The 16772-nt window shown below is 39.8% G+C and overlaps 1 protein-coding gene across 9 annotated transcripts in view; it reads right to left on the minus strand.

The window, feature by feature from the left end:
• Window positions 1-883: 883 nt before the first annotated feature.
• Window positions 884-16772, minus strand: part of asxl2 (ASXL transcriptional regulator 2) — a 224720-nt gene continuing 208831 nt past the window's right edge. For all 9 annotated transcript variants that reach the window (XM_069886552.1, XM_069886554.1, XM_069886561.1 and 6 more), the window contains 3 exons: window positions 11394-11499; window positions 9848-10595; window positions 884-6085 (listed from right to left, as the gene is read on the minus strand). In XM_069886552.1, coding sequence (XP_069742653.1) covers window positions 3485-6085; window positions 9848-10595; window positions 11394-11499 — 3455 coding nt within the window. In that variant the 3' untranslated portion in view covers window positions 884-3484. The remainder of the gene's footprint in view (window positions 6086-9847; window positions 10596-11393; window positions 11500-16772) is intronic.

The following is a 16772-nucleotide window of genomic DNA, read 5'->3' on the forward strand; positions in this document are numbered from 1 at the left end:
TTTTGATGGTACAATTGCCATAGAAAATTAGATCAGAGGTCAATCCACAGGAGCATAAGAGGGGCAGAGAGGATCACTGGGGTCATCTCCTCTCTCCCACCCTGCCATGGACCTGATCTACCAGTATCGTGGTCTGAAGAGGGCGCAGAAAATTGTTGAGGACCCCTACCTCCCTGCATCTTTCAGCGACTCCTGTCGGGAAAGAAATACTGGAGTATCAGAGCCAGGCTAAGAAACAGTTTCTTCCCACATACATTAAGAATGCTGAACGTCTAAAGGAATTGCTCACAATCAGCACCCAATTGACTAAACAATATTTATTTATTTATACATATGAATACTTGTCCTGTATGTGCGTTATGCCTGGTGGTGTTTTGCACCGAGGACCAGAGAACACTGTTTCATCATCGAGTTGTACTTGTACAATTGGATGATAATAAACTTGAACTTGAAATCCATGAAATCTAACACTGGATGAATGTTAGATTTCATAGGTGAACATTCTGGTGTTATCAGTTTCTCATTGTCAATAACAAATTTCATGCTTCCACTCTCATTTTTAAAATGCATTAAATGGGCACATTGCATTGGATCTCCGGAAGCTGTTGCTCAATTTCAAGTCTGCTTGAATACCAATTTCAGCCTTGGTTGGTGGATGGGATTAGATCTTTATAATCAACCTTTTTTTTCTTTTTCCCTTTCCTTTTTTTTACTATTTACCCCAACCAACCAATTTTCCCTTGCAACCGCTGCAACCGTGTCTGCCTGTCCCGCATCGGACTTGTCAGCCACAAACGAGCCTGCAGCTGATGTGGACATTACCTCTCCATAAATCTTCGTCCGCGAAGCCAAGCCAAAGAAAAGAAGTTTGGAATACGAGTCATGTATTATTATTTCTATATTGTATGATACTAATTTAATTTATATGCACTTATAATGTATGGTTGTAAGATAAAACTCAATAAAAATAATTGTAAAAGAAAATGCAGTATCTAACACAAAAATCAATAAAATATCTTCAAAACCAAAGTACACCCTTTGACTTTTCCCTCAGTTAACAGATCAGACCTTATTTACAACACAATGGGTGCTTCAGTCACTCACAAAAACAATTAATTGGTGTTTTTTTGCCATAAAATATACCACTCACTTCCATTATTGCAAACACAAATGATATCACAGCCATCTTTATTTGCTGCTTATCAGGTGATAAAATACATTTCGTACAGGAGCTATATTTCTAATATACATTCTCCATTAAAAGAACAGGATCTTAATTTTTTTTAAAGAGAAAAATATAATCTGTATCAAGAGAGACAATACAAGAAATAAAGATTCTATTTTTTTTTTACAAGTGACATAATATATCAAATAACTCAATTGCCTCCATGACAACAAAGACCATTGACTGATGTTAAATATGGAGTATTTTTCCATTTTATTAACCATGCAATCTACGACTGAAAAGTAAATGTGAAATATTTTGCCACACATTCTTTTAACATAAAATATGAAGTGCAACCAATATAAAGAATCATTTATTTCACCTTTTAATTTTTTTTAAAGTCTTTATTTTAAAATAGTGATTTCTATATTGATATCTGAAAAAAATTACTGTTTTCTTAAAAATTATATATCAACCTAATTTATTTTTACATTTTCCCCATTATTAACTCAATAGACCCTCAAAAATTGCATCACAAAGGCAGAATATTAAAATGTCTTTAAAGACAACAAAGCATTGATTCATGCTAATTTTACAATCCATTTTAAACCAAAACAGACAAAAGTTTAAAAAAAACTGAGTGAACGACAATCTTCAGTTAAGTGATAGTTAAGGGTGCTACTTTGAACATCACCCAGCTGGTTTCTTATTTTCCTTGTACTGAAGGGAAAGGGGTGAAAAATAATCCTGCCACGATCAAGAAAGTGGGCTGACTTCCTGGCCCCTGGAGAAAGTGCACTGCATTGATGTTAATTGTTTCAATCTCTGGCAACAGCTTCTAAAATCATAAATATCACTGAAAAATCACAAAAATACGACAGGCAAATTACTCTAAGTTGGCAGGTTTCACTTGCACCTTCATATCTTGGTATAAAGAGCTTTGGTGACTCTGGTATTTTTTTTAATACTACAAATTAGTATTTTTTTTAATACTACAAATTAGTGGTAATTCTGCTGTGCCCACAGGAAAAAGGAATCTCAGGGTTATGTGATGTCATGTATGTACTCTGAAAATAAATCTGAATCTGCATGAGGGATTGAGGAAGATTAGACTGCTGGTTCTTTGATTTTGCAACTGTGCTGTTTGCACATGATTTTATCATCAGGATATTTTCTTGCTTGAGATGCATTCAATGTTTATCTCCTCAGAAATCAAGAGCTTTACTTGCACCATTTCACTGAAACACTGGGCATGCATCACTCCATTCTAGGCCTTGAATTAATATATTCTCACTGAATATTTTTACTCGGAAATTCTGGAATATAATAACTTTAATGCTTGCACTTCAATAAAATTATTAAAAATTAAGAAAATAAACTGGAATATCTTCAATGTCATTGTCTGTGAAATTATTTCAGGAATTTCAGATGAAAACTCGACTATTGGAAGTCCATTATTGTTATTGCCCTTGGACTGAGCAATCAAAAGAACTTTGACATCGTGTGAGACAATGCACAGTCCAATCGTTGTGGGGTTCTTTCTACACTGACACTGTGACATCACTTTATTGATCATTACCAAAGTTGAATTCTTAATTGGTATTTGCTGATCTTAAAGCACAAAATGAGTTTTTAAAAACTTAATGCCTGATGGAATTTCTCAGTTAAAGTCAGCAAATGATGCTGACTTTAATTTCATGTCGGCCATTATCTCTTGTTCAAAACTGAATAGAGACTTATGATTTACAATGTATTTAATTTTCCTCATTGATATTGCAACTACATTATTCATTTCGAACATTTACTCCTCTCATCAAAGCAAAACCAAGCGCAGCAGATTTCGAGTTAAACTGACAGGCCAGCCACCCACTGCGGCAAGATGAAAATTCCTTCCCCCTGTATAAGGCTGGATGCCTTGTCTCATTTCAGGGAAACGATGTTCAAGCAGCAAATGCTGCACTTGCTGCTGAAGCAAATTTCAAATCTGCTTCTTCAAATGAATTTTACAAGGGGTCAAAAGGGAATGAAATGTTAACATATATTGAGGCCCCCGTTTATAAGAGTAGGCGTTGAAATAATATCAAATTTCTATGTTACCCTGTTTGCTTCTGTTCAAAGTACTTTTTGGGAAAAAAAATAAGAATAAAATCTGAACATGATCTTTAGTGCAAACTCTGTCTCATTTAACACATACCAGTCCAGCCTCGAACAAGGTGCCACTTAATAAAACTGATAACAAACATTTTCCTGATTGTACATGCCTCTTGTGCAGGGCGTATGCCAGTCCAGGTAACATTAAAAAAAAAGAAACGAGATTATCTACCGTACCACTAAACAAGAAACACATAATTTAGATGGTCCAATGCAGTCATCGTGACAAAATGCCCCACATCCTTTACACATAATCATGGCTTTAAGCCTGCAATAACATTTGGATGGAGAGTCCTCCATATTGCCACTTTCAGAAAATGTCTGGACAGATTGACCATGAGTGCTGGTATTTATTGACTGACCAGCAGGAAGTGTTGTCAGAGTAACCGAGAATGACACCATGTTGCCAGAGTTGTTCGAGACTTGTCTGTACACAGACATTCCTTTGACTGCAGAGCAATGATTTACAGATGAAACAGAAGGAACATTGTTACTACCACTATGAACAGGTCTGAATGCAAACTGAGAACTTGAACGGTTTCCATAAGCAGGAAACTTCTGTTGATGCTGGGCAGGCTGTTGAAATCCTACAGATAAATTGGATGCTTTGTTCGGATCTTGATGATTCTGCAACAATTTGCCACCACCAACATGAGCTAGATTTGACTGGATTCCTTGATGATATTCTTTAGACACTGGTATACCAGCTACTTGGGCAGGAAGCAATAAGGGAGTGTTCTCTTTCCCAGTGTGTCTATGTTCATGCACCAGTGCTTCCTGTTTCAAAAATCCACTGGATAAATAACCTGCCTGGGAACAGGCAAGACCATCACCCACTTGGGTAGAGTCTTGCTCGGTCTTGATTACGACAGATGGAGGGAGACTGGGCTCTGATTGATTTTTTGATTCTGATGCTTGATGAACATCAGAATTGTCTGGTTTTACACCACTTTCCTTCATATCCTTCTCAGACATTTCCATCTGACCATTTACAGAAACATGAGTCTCTATGGCTTGAACATGTGCCCTTTTCCAACTCTCTGAACCCCTTCCATAGGTTGCTGTATTCAGAAGGTAATGACCAGACACTGCTGGCTTAAGAGCAGACTTTGTCCCCATTAAACCAAACCTTGATCTTTGACCCATTGAAGCATCTCCAGAGGGAAAACCTGAGCTGGCAAGGTTGTACTGTAATGACTCTGACACAGGAACCAAGCTTTGACTTTGCACATTACTCAGAATGGGTGTTGAAATCCCTTCCTGTGATGTGGTGAACAATTCTGGTTGAATTCCATCTTCATCAGAATCCCTGCTTTGTGGCTCTTCACTGGTAGAACTATCCTTTGAGATCTGTTCAAACTGCTCATCCTGTCTGCTTTGGGCAACTGATTCCACACCTTGTTCTGCAATTGTATGGATTTGCCTTCCTTTAAGAAGGTCAGCAGTTACTTCACCAGACTTGTGAATCACAGTGGTGGCACTTCCTACTGTCACAGATACCAATAACATGCCATCAGATGAGGCCTTCACTTGATCATTGAGTGACATTTCAGAAACCTGATGCATGGGCTTCATCTCTACTTTGGTCAGAGTCTTAGGTAGGAATTGCTCCAGGGGCAACTCTTTCCCCTGAAGCAATTGTGTGACCAGAGGATTGTTTGCAGGAATGGATGAGCTGGATTTTGGCATCTTTTCACTAATAGGTACTTGTGCTTTAAGGCTTGCTGCATCCTGTGAGGTGCAAAATAATGGCGTCGATGCCATCGATGCAACAACATGGCTCTCTGCATGAGCAATTGCTTCAGAAACTGGAGAGGCCCCTTTGAAAGTTCCAGTTGCCCCTCCGGTTGCCACCGAAATACAACTACCTGCTGTGGCATAGACACTGCCTGAAGATGCTACCTGAAGGTTTCTTTGTGCATCAAAAGAAAGGGATGGCAGCTGGGTATCAGCAGACTGCTTTCTGCCCACATTAGATGTTCTGCCATTTGAATCTACTGAAGGTTGCTGATTCCTGCCTTCACCAGGTTTATTGTGGACAGCAACATTTCCTGAGCTTTGTCTTGCTGCCTTTGCAAATTCTGAATCTTTGAAAGCAGATGCAAGTTTCAAAACTTCTATCAAGGTTGGGTTGGAAATCTGGTTTACAGTTTGTGTCTGCAAAAGAGCAGGAGAGGTCTTGTTGGCAGTAATGTTTGCCGTCACTGGGGTTGCCTGCAAGGGGGTTTGCACAGCGACAGATATTGCTTTATGTGCACTTGGTGATAATGCTGGTATTGTAATTATGGTTGTGGATCTGCTGGCATCCACATTGTTGTCTGCAGACATGCACGCTGCCATGGCAGCCGGCTGTAATTGTGTTCTCGGATCCAAACTGGTTCCTGCCTTGGTTGTTGCCGCCGAACATGATTTAGATTGTTCTCCTGGACATACAGACAGGGGCCCTCCAGAACCTCTCCTGCCTCCAGTTCTGTCCAGGTCCAGTGAAGTCCCCTTTCCTGAGTTTCTGCTGCTCCCAGTCGTAGGACCTGTGCCGCCTCCTCCCCCTCCACTCCCTCCTCCTGGACCTGGGCCTGGAACAGCCCCGCCTGCAGCTGCAGCTGCTGCGGCCGCTGCATGCTGTGCCCTGGCCAGCTGAGCTTTGGCTTTGATGTCTGCAAGAGTCCTGGCGGAGGTTCTTCCTGGACTTGTGACGAGCAGTGGGAAAGTGGCCCTTGGAGAGACCTGACCAGTAGAGATCTGCACGGGTCTGATCCTTGAGACTGGAATCTGTGAGAGATTTAAAGGAAAATTAATCATTATGGAAGTATTAAAGGCCATTGAATTGGCTGCCTAGTTACAAGTGAAGATCATGCTTGTTCTTAATTTTTTTTTATTTGTTCCAGAAATAAAGCTTTTCAGTTCTTCAACTACCATGTGGAAGGATACAGTTCCTGGCTACATTTTGAGAGCATTCTAGGTTCGAAATGTTCCAATGAGTTCATCAAATTTCTGTCAAACAGTCAGAGATTCACACAACATAGAAATAGGGTCTTCAGCTGATCAAGTCCACACTGACCAACCACTATGTACCCACTTATCAGCATTATTTACTGTGGATTATTAACTCACTAATCAGACATCTTTGGGATGTGCAAGGAAGTCTAAACAGCCTGAAGAAACTCACGGTCACAGAGAGAATGTACAGATTCCACACCGATGGTCCCAAAGGTTAGGATTGAACCTGGATCACTGGAGCGAGGAGACAGCAGCTCTATCAACTGCATTTAACAGGTCTTTATGAAACTAAATTTTAATTTTAAAAACTTTAGACATACAGCATGGTTACAGGCCATTTCAGCCCACAAGTCCATGCTGCCCAATTTGCACTGAAATGAGCTACAACCCCCAGTAAGTTTTGAACAGTGGAGGGAAACCGAAGCCCCTGGGGAAAACCCACACAGTCACGGAGAGAATGTACAAACTCTTTACAGACAGCATGGGATTCCAACCCCGGCCCTGATTAATGGCGCTGTAAAGGTGTTGCGCTAATGACTATGTCAACCATGCCACCCTAATAAAAGCAAATTTACACAGAAGGTGGTGAGTGCATGGAACAGGCTGCCAGAGGAGGTAGTTGAGGCAGGTACAGTTGCAACATGTAAGAAACATTATATACAATGAGTTAGAGGGATATGGGCCAAATGCAAGCAAGTGGGACCAGTGTAGATGGGGCTCTTTGGTTGGCATAGGCAGTTGGGCTGAAGGATCTGTTTCCAATGCTGAATGTCTATGACTGCAAATTATAGAATGCATTTTGATTCTTGGTTTTATAAATAGAACTGCAGACTTCACAAGTCAGGACATCAGAACAAACCTTGATAAAATAGTAGCGTCGAGACCAGTTCTGAGCAGCAAACTCTCAGAAGGATGTCACAGCAAACATGTTGAACATGGCAAATGGATGAATGAGCATCAGTTTGGCACAGAGATGAGAGAAAGCAAAGCTTTAATGAGTATGATCAATTGTACAGTTGTCTCAAAGAGCTGGTACAGACATGCTGAATTGAAATTCAGGATGGAATATGAAGAACATGAACTATTGTTTTTTGAGCTGGAGTTGTTGGCAGGAGCACGCTGCTCAAATTCAAGAGGCTGCAGATGATCTGGTGGAAATATGGCAATTGAATGTTATTTGTCCACCCTATCTATGAGAGGGATTTTGGTCAGCAATATTTTCTTCCCAGAGCAGCAATGGCCAATTCCAGAGGAGATCTGTTCAATGTGAGTGGAGAAAAGTTCAGGGGAGACGTGAGAGGAATTTGCATTTTTTTGTATACACACAGTGGGTGCCAAGAATTGCTGGAGTTGGTGATGGAGGCTGATCCAATATGGACATTTAATAGACTCTTAAATAGTAACATGGATTAAAGAAAAATATAGGGTGACAGGCAGTGAAGTTGGAATGGGTTACATTGATTGGAGAACATTTATATTGGTTGGCACAACATTGTGAGCTGAAAGCTCCATATTGTGCTTCACTGCTTCCTGTTCTGTGAGTGTCAATGCTAGGAATTTCATTTGCAAGGAGGAGAAAAGGCTACATAACTTCGTATAGAATTCCAACTTGAGCACTGGTACATAGTCATGTGTAGAAGAGGTTGAACACGCTCAGAGAGGCAGAGAAAGTGGACAAAAAGTGAAAACTCAAAACGGTCAACCAGTTTACCTATCTCGGGTGCACCATTTCATCGGATGCAAGGATCGACAACGAGATAGAAAACAGACTCGCCACGGCAAATAGCGTCTTTGGAAGACTACACAAAAGAGTCTGGAAAAACAACCAACTGAAAAACCTCACAAAGATTAGCGTATACAGAGTTCTTGTCATACCCACCCTCCTGTTCAGCTCCGAATCATGGGTCCTCTACTGGCATCACCTACGGCTCCTAGAACGCTTCCATCAACGTTGTCTCCGCTCCATCCTCAACATTCATTGGAGTGACTTCATCCCTAACATCGAAGTACTCGAGATGGCAGAGGCCGACAGCATCGAATCCACGCAGCTGAAGATTCCACTGCGCTGGGTAGGTCACGTCTCCAGAATGGAGGACCATCGCCTTCCCAAGATCGTGTTATATGGCGAGCTCTCCACTGGCCACCGTGATAGAGGTGCACCAAAGAAGAGGTACAAGGACTGCCTAAAGAAATCTCTTGGTGCTTGCCACATTGACCACCACCAGTGGGCTGATATCACCTCAAACCGTGCATCTTGGCGCCTCACAGTTCGGCGGGCAGCAACCTCCTTTGAAGAAGACTGCAGAGCCCACCTCACTGACAAAAGACAAAGGAGGAAAAACCCAACACCCAATCCCAACCAACCAATTTTCCCCTGCAAGCGCTGCAACCGTGTCTGCCTGTCCCGCATCGGACTTGTCAGCCACAAACGAGCCTGCAGCTGACGTGGACATTACCCCTCCATAAATCTTCGTCCGCGAAGCCAAGCCAAAGAAGAATAAAAGATGTGAAGCCACAAGAGAGAGATAAAGGAGGAGGAGAGAGAGGAAGTTACAATTGTTCCTCCAAGAGCACAAAAAGTTGACATAAGACTTGTCAGCTAATTAAAATTATTAATTGTCTCGACTGAGTGAAAAGAGAATCTGTTCCCACTGGCAAAGGGTGAAATACAAGAGGAACTAAAGTGATTGGCAAACTGGGAAACAGATATGTGAGGAATAAAATATTTCATGCATCAAGTAGTCATGGTCTGTTTTTCACATCCCAAAGGGCTAGGAAGCAGAATCAGTTATTGCTTTCAAAAGAAAATGGAAAGAAATTTCACAGGGAAAGTGTAGAATTGAAGGGAATAGCTAGGGAATGAAATGAGTGAATATACAGTTGCAGGAATGGGAGAAATTGTAAAAACACAAAACTGGAGAAACTCAGCAGGTCAAGCAGTGTCCTTTATATTGCAAAGGTAAAAATACACAACCAACGTTTCAGGCTTGGGCCCTTCATCAAGGTATGAAAAAATGTCGTAGGCATCAAAACAAAACAGTCAGGGGAGGGGGGAGGTGTGGAGAAGGGAAGGAGGCATGCCGATGTGAATAGAAAGGGAAGGGATTGAAGAAAACTGGAAAGGATAAAGGAAGGGTGGAGGGGGAAGAGGAGAGGAGGTTAGCAGAAACTGAATAAGTCAATGTTAATGCTATGTGGCTGGAATGTGCCTAGACGGATAATCAGGTATTGTTCCTCCAATTTGCGAGTGGTCTTGGATGGATAGTTATTGTCCCTGAAATTATTTCAGATATTGTAATTATTCCATGGTTCAATAATTGTTTTATGCTGTGTCATTCTTTGATTGCATGCAATATTTCTCGCTAAAAAACATCTAATTTGTTGGACTCATTTCAACTAATTTGCCAATGTTTGAGGATAGACTCATCTGGAAATAGAAGAAAAATCTATCCAACCAACACAAAGTTTAAGTTCTATAATGAACTCTTTACCTATTCCAAGTATAATTGCGTTCTGGAGTAAAATTTTAAATACCTTAAGTGGTGGGACTTTGGGTTCTTGTGGCTCAATTTTGTTCTTGGGAAAGTCCTTCGGTGGGGTCCGAAATAACAGATGATCTACAACTCGAGGCCTTTTCTCAGGGCTGAGCACAGACTCCCTGTCATCAGTAGACTTCCTTTTCAGACCCTCTGGAGGAATTTCTATTTCCTCTGTAGAAACCACCTTGACAAGTTGTTTTTGTTTGGAAAGCTCATGGACCTTGCCATCCACAGGACCAATAGCCTTGGGATTTTTACTTTCCAATACATCCAAACACTCTGACTTCAGTTGCGGCTGAGACTCATTTTGGTCTGTTTGTGGCTTGGGTACCACAACTTCAGGCACTGGAGAGATTACACAGCTTGTTCCTGATGCCTGCTGATCCTGCTTCAGCACTGAACTTCTCTGGACATTATCCACCTTTTTCTCAGTCAGGATACTGACCTCCAAGGACTTCTCTTCTGGATTTTTAGTAACTGGAGATTTGGTCTTGCATTGCTCTAAAGAAACGGGTGATTTCTCAGCTTCATCAACATTTTCTTCTCCTTTTGGTATGCTTATTTCTTTGGTTCTCATTTTGTTGTCCTTTTCTCCTTTTGCCTCAAGCTGTGTTGCAGCCTTGCGAGAGGGATCATATGTGGCCAACTTGACAGATGCTTGTTTGGATGCAGGATACTGACAATTCTCAACATTATTTGTTAATGCAGTCAGCTTTACGGAGTCCTCCAGACTGATGCCTGAGCTGCAAAATTCAAGATATACACAAGAGATTCAAAATTTAAAATATTTTTTAAAAGCAAGTTTTCAAATAAGTATCCTTAAGCCTATGCAGGGGAAATAAAGAACACTTCTGATTGTTAAAGAAAAAACTAATATTATTAGGTGTCCATTGAAAACAGTGATGGAAACAATAACTGGAGTTATCTTCTGATGCATTCTGACAAAGGGGGCAAGAACTCAGCAAATGTACTTTTGAATAAAACCAAGTTCATTCTTAAAGGAGTAATGCTGAATTCTTTTTCTCTGCTAATTTGGAAGACCCATTTCTAATTTACTTCTCTACAGAATTGTCTGAATTTTGTGCTCTGGATGATGTACCCGTGGCTTGCAGATGTGAAAATGACACCTATAAATGTCCTAAAACTGTATCATTATTAATTAAGAATTACTATATTGAATAGACTCTTCACTGAAGATCTATTTCATTAAAACTTCACAATTGGTTACATTTAAGGAAAGACTGGATCGTTACATGGAGAGGAGAGGACTGGAGGGGTATGGACCCTCCTAGTCAGTGGGACTAGGAGGGTGGGGATTTGCTACGGCATGGACTAGTAGGGCCGAACTGGCCTGTTCTGTGCTGTAAGTGGCGATATGGTTAAAGGAAGACAACTCATTTAAAAAAAAAATGCCTCATACTGGCAGTTTCAAGACATGATCTATACAATAACAGCATATGAACAACAATTCGTTGTCAGAGAGTGAAAATGTTCCTCATTTAGGAGCAACTTCAATACCAGAATTTAACCAAGTTTCTTACTTTTGACCATAGTAATTTTCAAAAAAACCTTCTTTCCACGGTTCCACTTTCTTTTCTTTTTCTACCTCCTGTCGTATTCTCAACTGCATCTCTGGAGTGAATTCTCCTAAAGACAAACAAACATATCATTGATTTATATGCTGCATGGTACACATTGAACTCATCTCTCATCTCCAGCCAACTAAATAGAATTATAATTAGAAAATGAAGCATAAAATGTTCCAATTTGCCACGGCACACTCTGAAATCAATATTCTGAACAATACCGGCAAATAAATATTTGAATTTTTCAGTTGAGTGGAAAACCCAGTAATTTTAAACCTGAAACAGATTATCCACACCATGATGGATACCAGTTGGTTAGAATTTGCTTGCATAGCTAAACAATGTGTTATTTTTATTGTCATCTCAAAGTAGAGATGAAATATTTAAACATAAACAATATAATATATATTACAGAAATGATCAGTCCTCATAGTTAAGACACAATGGAATGGAGCCAAATGTTCTGCTCATCTGGTGAGAATTGAAAGATTTCAGAATCTGAAGACCGTTTCCATGACCTTCAATAACAGAATAAGATTTTTCCTTTAAATCCAACAGAAAAACTGAAACCACTTCACTCACAACAATTCTCTTGAAGTAACTTCAGTTTATCATATTAAGCGTGGAAAGAATAATCCTCCACCTCAACAGCTTTTATTACGACCATTTTACCTTTAATGATCAACTCAACTTTGATGAACGGTTTATGCAAAAATTATGCTGAAAATATTAAAACTTCAGTGACTAATCCAAATTTTAATTGACCCAAAATAGAAAGATCAAGGTCCGAGAGCACGTTTTGTCAGACGAGCGGACAAAATAAATCAATACAATTAACCTAAAATTTATCTTAATTAATTAATCAATCAAAGGGTATTTACAACATTTATTTAAGACAGAAAATAGCTGAATGCCTACTGTTAGAATATTAACATCTGAGATAATTTCAGATGAGATTCCTAGCAAAAGAGAACTCAGCAAGTGTGCATATTTCTGATATTTATTGTTTTCACAAAGCAGAAGTAACATATCCATTCTAAAGCACTGAAATTCCTCATACAGGACTAATTTGGGGAAAAGGTTGCAGAAACATGGCTTTTTTTTGCCTTAAATTCAGAAGAATAAAGGTGTAATTAAAATTATTGAGGGATCAATAGAATATACACAATTGATAAAAACTCTGACAGAGTCACCCGGAAAAAAGACTCCAATTTCAAATTTGATCTTGTCATTTATGGTTGAATTAATTGAGTAGTGATATATAACCATAAAACCGTTTACGGCACAGAAACAGGCCACGTCGGCCCTTCAAGTCCGCACCGGTTCACTTGAACAACTCTACTAGCACAACCCTCCTGCTCTCCATCCATAACCCTCCAACCCCCTCACCTCCATGTACACATCCAACCTTCTCTTAAATGACAGAAGGACCCTGCTGCAACTACCTCTTTTGGAAGATCATTCCATTCTGCCACCACTCGCTGAGTGAAAAAGCATCCTCTAATATTTCTCCTAAAGTTCTGCCCACTTAACTCATGCCCTCTTGTTCCAACCTCCCCTGCCCTCAGGGGAAAGAGTGTTTATGTCTCGTCTATCTATTCCTTTCATAATTTTAAATACCTCTATCAAATCCCCTCTCAGTCATCTATGTTCCAATGAATAAGTCCCAGTCTCCTTAATCTCTCCCTGTCATCCAGATGCTGTAAACCAGGCAACATCCTTGTAAACCTTCTCTGCACACTGTCCACCTTATCTATATCCTTTCTATAATTTGGAGACCAGAACTGAGCACAATACTCCAAACCAGGCCTCACCAATGCCTCAAACAGCCGCAGCATCACTTCCTAGCTCCTATACTATGATGTATGAAGGGCAGCATACCATATGCCTTCTTATCCATCCTGTCTACATGGGAATCCACCTTCAGTGAACTCTGTACCATAATCCCCATGTCCCTCTGTTCCTCTTCGTACCTCAATGCCCTCCTCTTAACTGCATATGTCCTATTCTGGTTATTTTTACCGAAATGCAGCACCTCGCACTTGTCTACATTGAATTCCATCTGCCATCTTTCAGCCCACTCTTCCAAACAAACCAAATCCTTCTGTAATCCAAGTAAACCTTCCTCACTATCCACCACTCCCCCTATTTTCATATCATCTGCATATTTACTTACCCAGTTAACCACACCCTCCTCTAAATAATTAATATAAATGATAAACAACAAGGGACTAAGCACCAATCCTTGAGGAACCCTGCTTGTCACAGGCTTCCAACTTGACAGACAGTTGTCTACCATGACTCTCTGCTGTCTATCTTCCAGAAGTTATTGGAAATCTCAAAGCCACTTCCTAAACAGCCTGTTGATGGTAGGTCAATCCTGGTTTTTCAAGATGGATATTGTTTGGTATTTATTAGAGAAGTCTCACAAAGCATTTGGAGAAAGCCAAGAAAATGGAATTGAGGAACAAATCAGCCAAAACAAATGGTGCTCCTAATTCTTTTCGTGTAATAGATTCCTTGTTGCAGATTCAGATCTTTACCAATATTTTCTTGACTTTTCTGTAGACAGACAGAGTAGATCACTGATTGGTGATCTAGAATGGGTGGAAGCGAAGGAAAAGCGATTTTTAAAGTCGACAGAATTACAAATACCATTTTAACAAAATCCTCAATCTTCATGGCATTTCAAATTACTCCATGAGAGATAGACCCAAAGAAAGAAAGGTAAACGTGTCATGGCTGAAAGCACGCTACAATAAGCAAAGTTCTCACACCTATGGGTATCAGCATCTCATCAACTCTCAATTTCTTGATTCATTTCTTAAGACACCATTCTCATTTAATTTTCAGCATTGTTCCTGGTTGTGAAAGAACAAGTAACTGATATTAATTTGGGATGTGGAAATTGTTGGTTTGTCATACATTCAGTACTTTTAAGATTGTCCGAGAAAATGTGCATTTAAAAATTAATGTGACTGTCAGTTTTAATAACTAAGGAGGCTGGTCCTCTCAAACTGTTTCAGACAGTATGAAAGGCTCCAATCAATTCCTTAGAACAGTGGTTCTCAACCTTTTTCTTTCCACTCACATACCACTTTAAGTATTCCCTATGCCATAGGTGTTCTGAGATTAGTAAGGGATTGCTTAAGGTGGTATGTGGGTGGAAAGAAAAAGGTTGAGGACTACTGCCTTAGAATCAGCTTTATTGTCAAGAACATGAGTCACAAAATTTGTGGTTTTGGGGCAGCAGTATTGTTTATAACAAAGTGCAAAATGATTATAAATTATAATTCTGTAAATATAAAATTTACAGAAAGAGTTACTGGCTTGAAAGTTGAATTGAAGCAAATATCAAGAGGGACAATAATAGACTGAAATTTATATTTCACGACATTTCGATACTTTGGATTTTCCTCAATTCTCGTATATTTCATGATTCTTCAAATATCTAAGCTTTACAGTATCTGATGGTACCCTATGCATAAATGTAATATTATTTAAAGGTTTATTCCATTTAGAGAACTAAATTTTGAGGATTTTTTTTCTTTCAGAGGTCAAACAACACTGGAGTATTCAAAACAGTGAATACCAACCAACATGGTTATTTGTTTTCACACATCTATTTCTATTGTACATTGAGATACTTTGGCTCCCTTTTCTCCAATATTAACACCAATATTACAATAACCCCTATGGGCTCATCAACCTTACTATGGCAACCATAATCCAGACCCCTGCTAATCTCTCTGTTCCTCTACTGCACGTCTCCTGTTTGGTATGAAAGCAGAATTATCAGAACCATCTCCTATTTTCTGATAATTGATTGATCTTCATTGCAAGTTGTGAATATATCTTGTATTGTTGGTAAAACAACTTACAAACTATCTGAAATAGTGCTTTAGAGCTTACTTCAGTGCTTCACCGAAGGCTTGTCTGCTGTCAGAGCCTCCATATTAAAGATGACAAATTGGTTGTCAGCCATTTTCTGTGCGACTTGAGTAGAGTTTCTTGCAGCCTGACAATAATATTCAAGGTGATGTTTCCAAAACAAAAATGGACCAGTCCAACCTTTCAAAGGCTTGTTATTTACTGTCACGTTATCAAAGATTTGATGCTGTGTTACATCTTTCTCCTTACTGCAGTGGTTCTTAATCAGTGGGCCATGCCCCACTAGTGAGCCACAGCATGTCTCCATGTGGGTCTTTAAAAATGTGAAATAAAATACTCTAATTTAGATAAAGATGTGATTTTTTTTAATTTTTTTTTTTATACACAGAGCTGTCTTTGACTTGAAAATATTATTCAGTCATTGCCATGAGTGGGCCATGGCATGCATATTTGCCAGAAGCCAGGTGGGCCTTAGACCGAAAAAAGTTGAGAACCACCACCTTATGGCAAAGCCTTGCTCAGGAACATCATCTTCCACTGTCCTGCCTCTTTACATGGCCTCCAGCACCTGATATCCAGCTATAAAATATCTGTACCTTTCTGAGTGATTCTTCAAAGCTGATTAGCTGAACATAAAATACATGATGGAGGGTCCAGCTATTAGCCAGTATTATTGTTTCATTCTTACCTTTAGCTCTCGTGGAGTGAAAGTATGCAGGAGTGTTTCTTTTTATCCCTCACTAGTCTTCTGCAATCATGTCATACAACAACATATAACAAGGGGCAGTGTCTCTGAACCCAAGCACGACTTGTGCAGGATAAATGTACATACAAACCTGCAAGTCTCCAGTCCCATGAGCTCACTCAAACGACATTCCAATATTTCAACTCCTTTTCTTGATGGATTAATTAACATACGGATTACATTCGATTATTTGAACTGTGCACTATTCTTATGGTATAAAATGGGCAAGAATACAGCAAATTGTCATGTAATCTAATCTGGCAGAGAAAAAAAAACATCTGAACATTTTTCAAATGGCAAAACACTGGTGCGCAGAAGGATCCAGGAGCCTTGTATACAAAACATTGACAGTTTACGTGCAAGAACAGCAAGCAATTAGGAAGACCGTGGGTATTTTGGTCATTATTGGAGAGCATTTAAGACAGTTGCTCCAATTATACACTACAGAGATGATTTCTCATCTCCTGGTCTGATCTCTTAATGTTAGGGAGAATGTACTTATGAAAGCAGTGGGAGGATAATTAAAGCTCACCAAAGTGATGGTGTAGCGGCGGCCACACTGCTCCTGTAATAACACACACAACCAGACGGGTTGAGCTCAGTGAGCAGACTGGTTTATTGCAGGGCCTGGCTGAGAACCGCGCTGGAGGGCACTGATGTCACCCGGGCGTCACCCAGTGCGGGTTTCTGAGCCCCGT

Source organism: Narcine bancroftii, chromosome 6 (assembly GCF_036971445.1).
Source record: "Narcine bancroftii isolate sNarBan1 chromosome 6, sNarBan1.hap1, whole genome shotgun sequence".
Lineage (NCBI taxonomy): Eukaryota > Metazoa > Chordata > Chondrichthyes > Torpediniformes > Narcinidae > Narcine > Narcine bancroftii.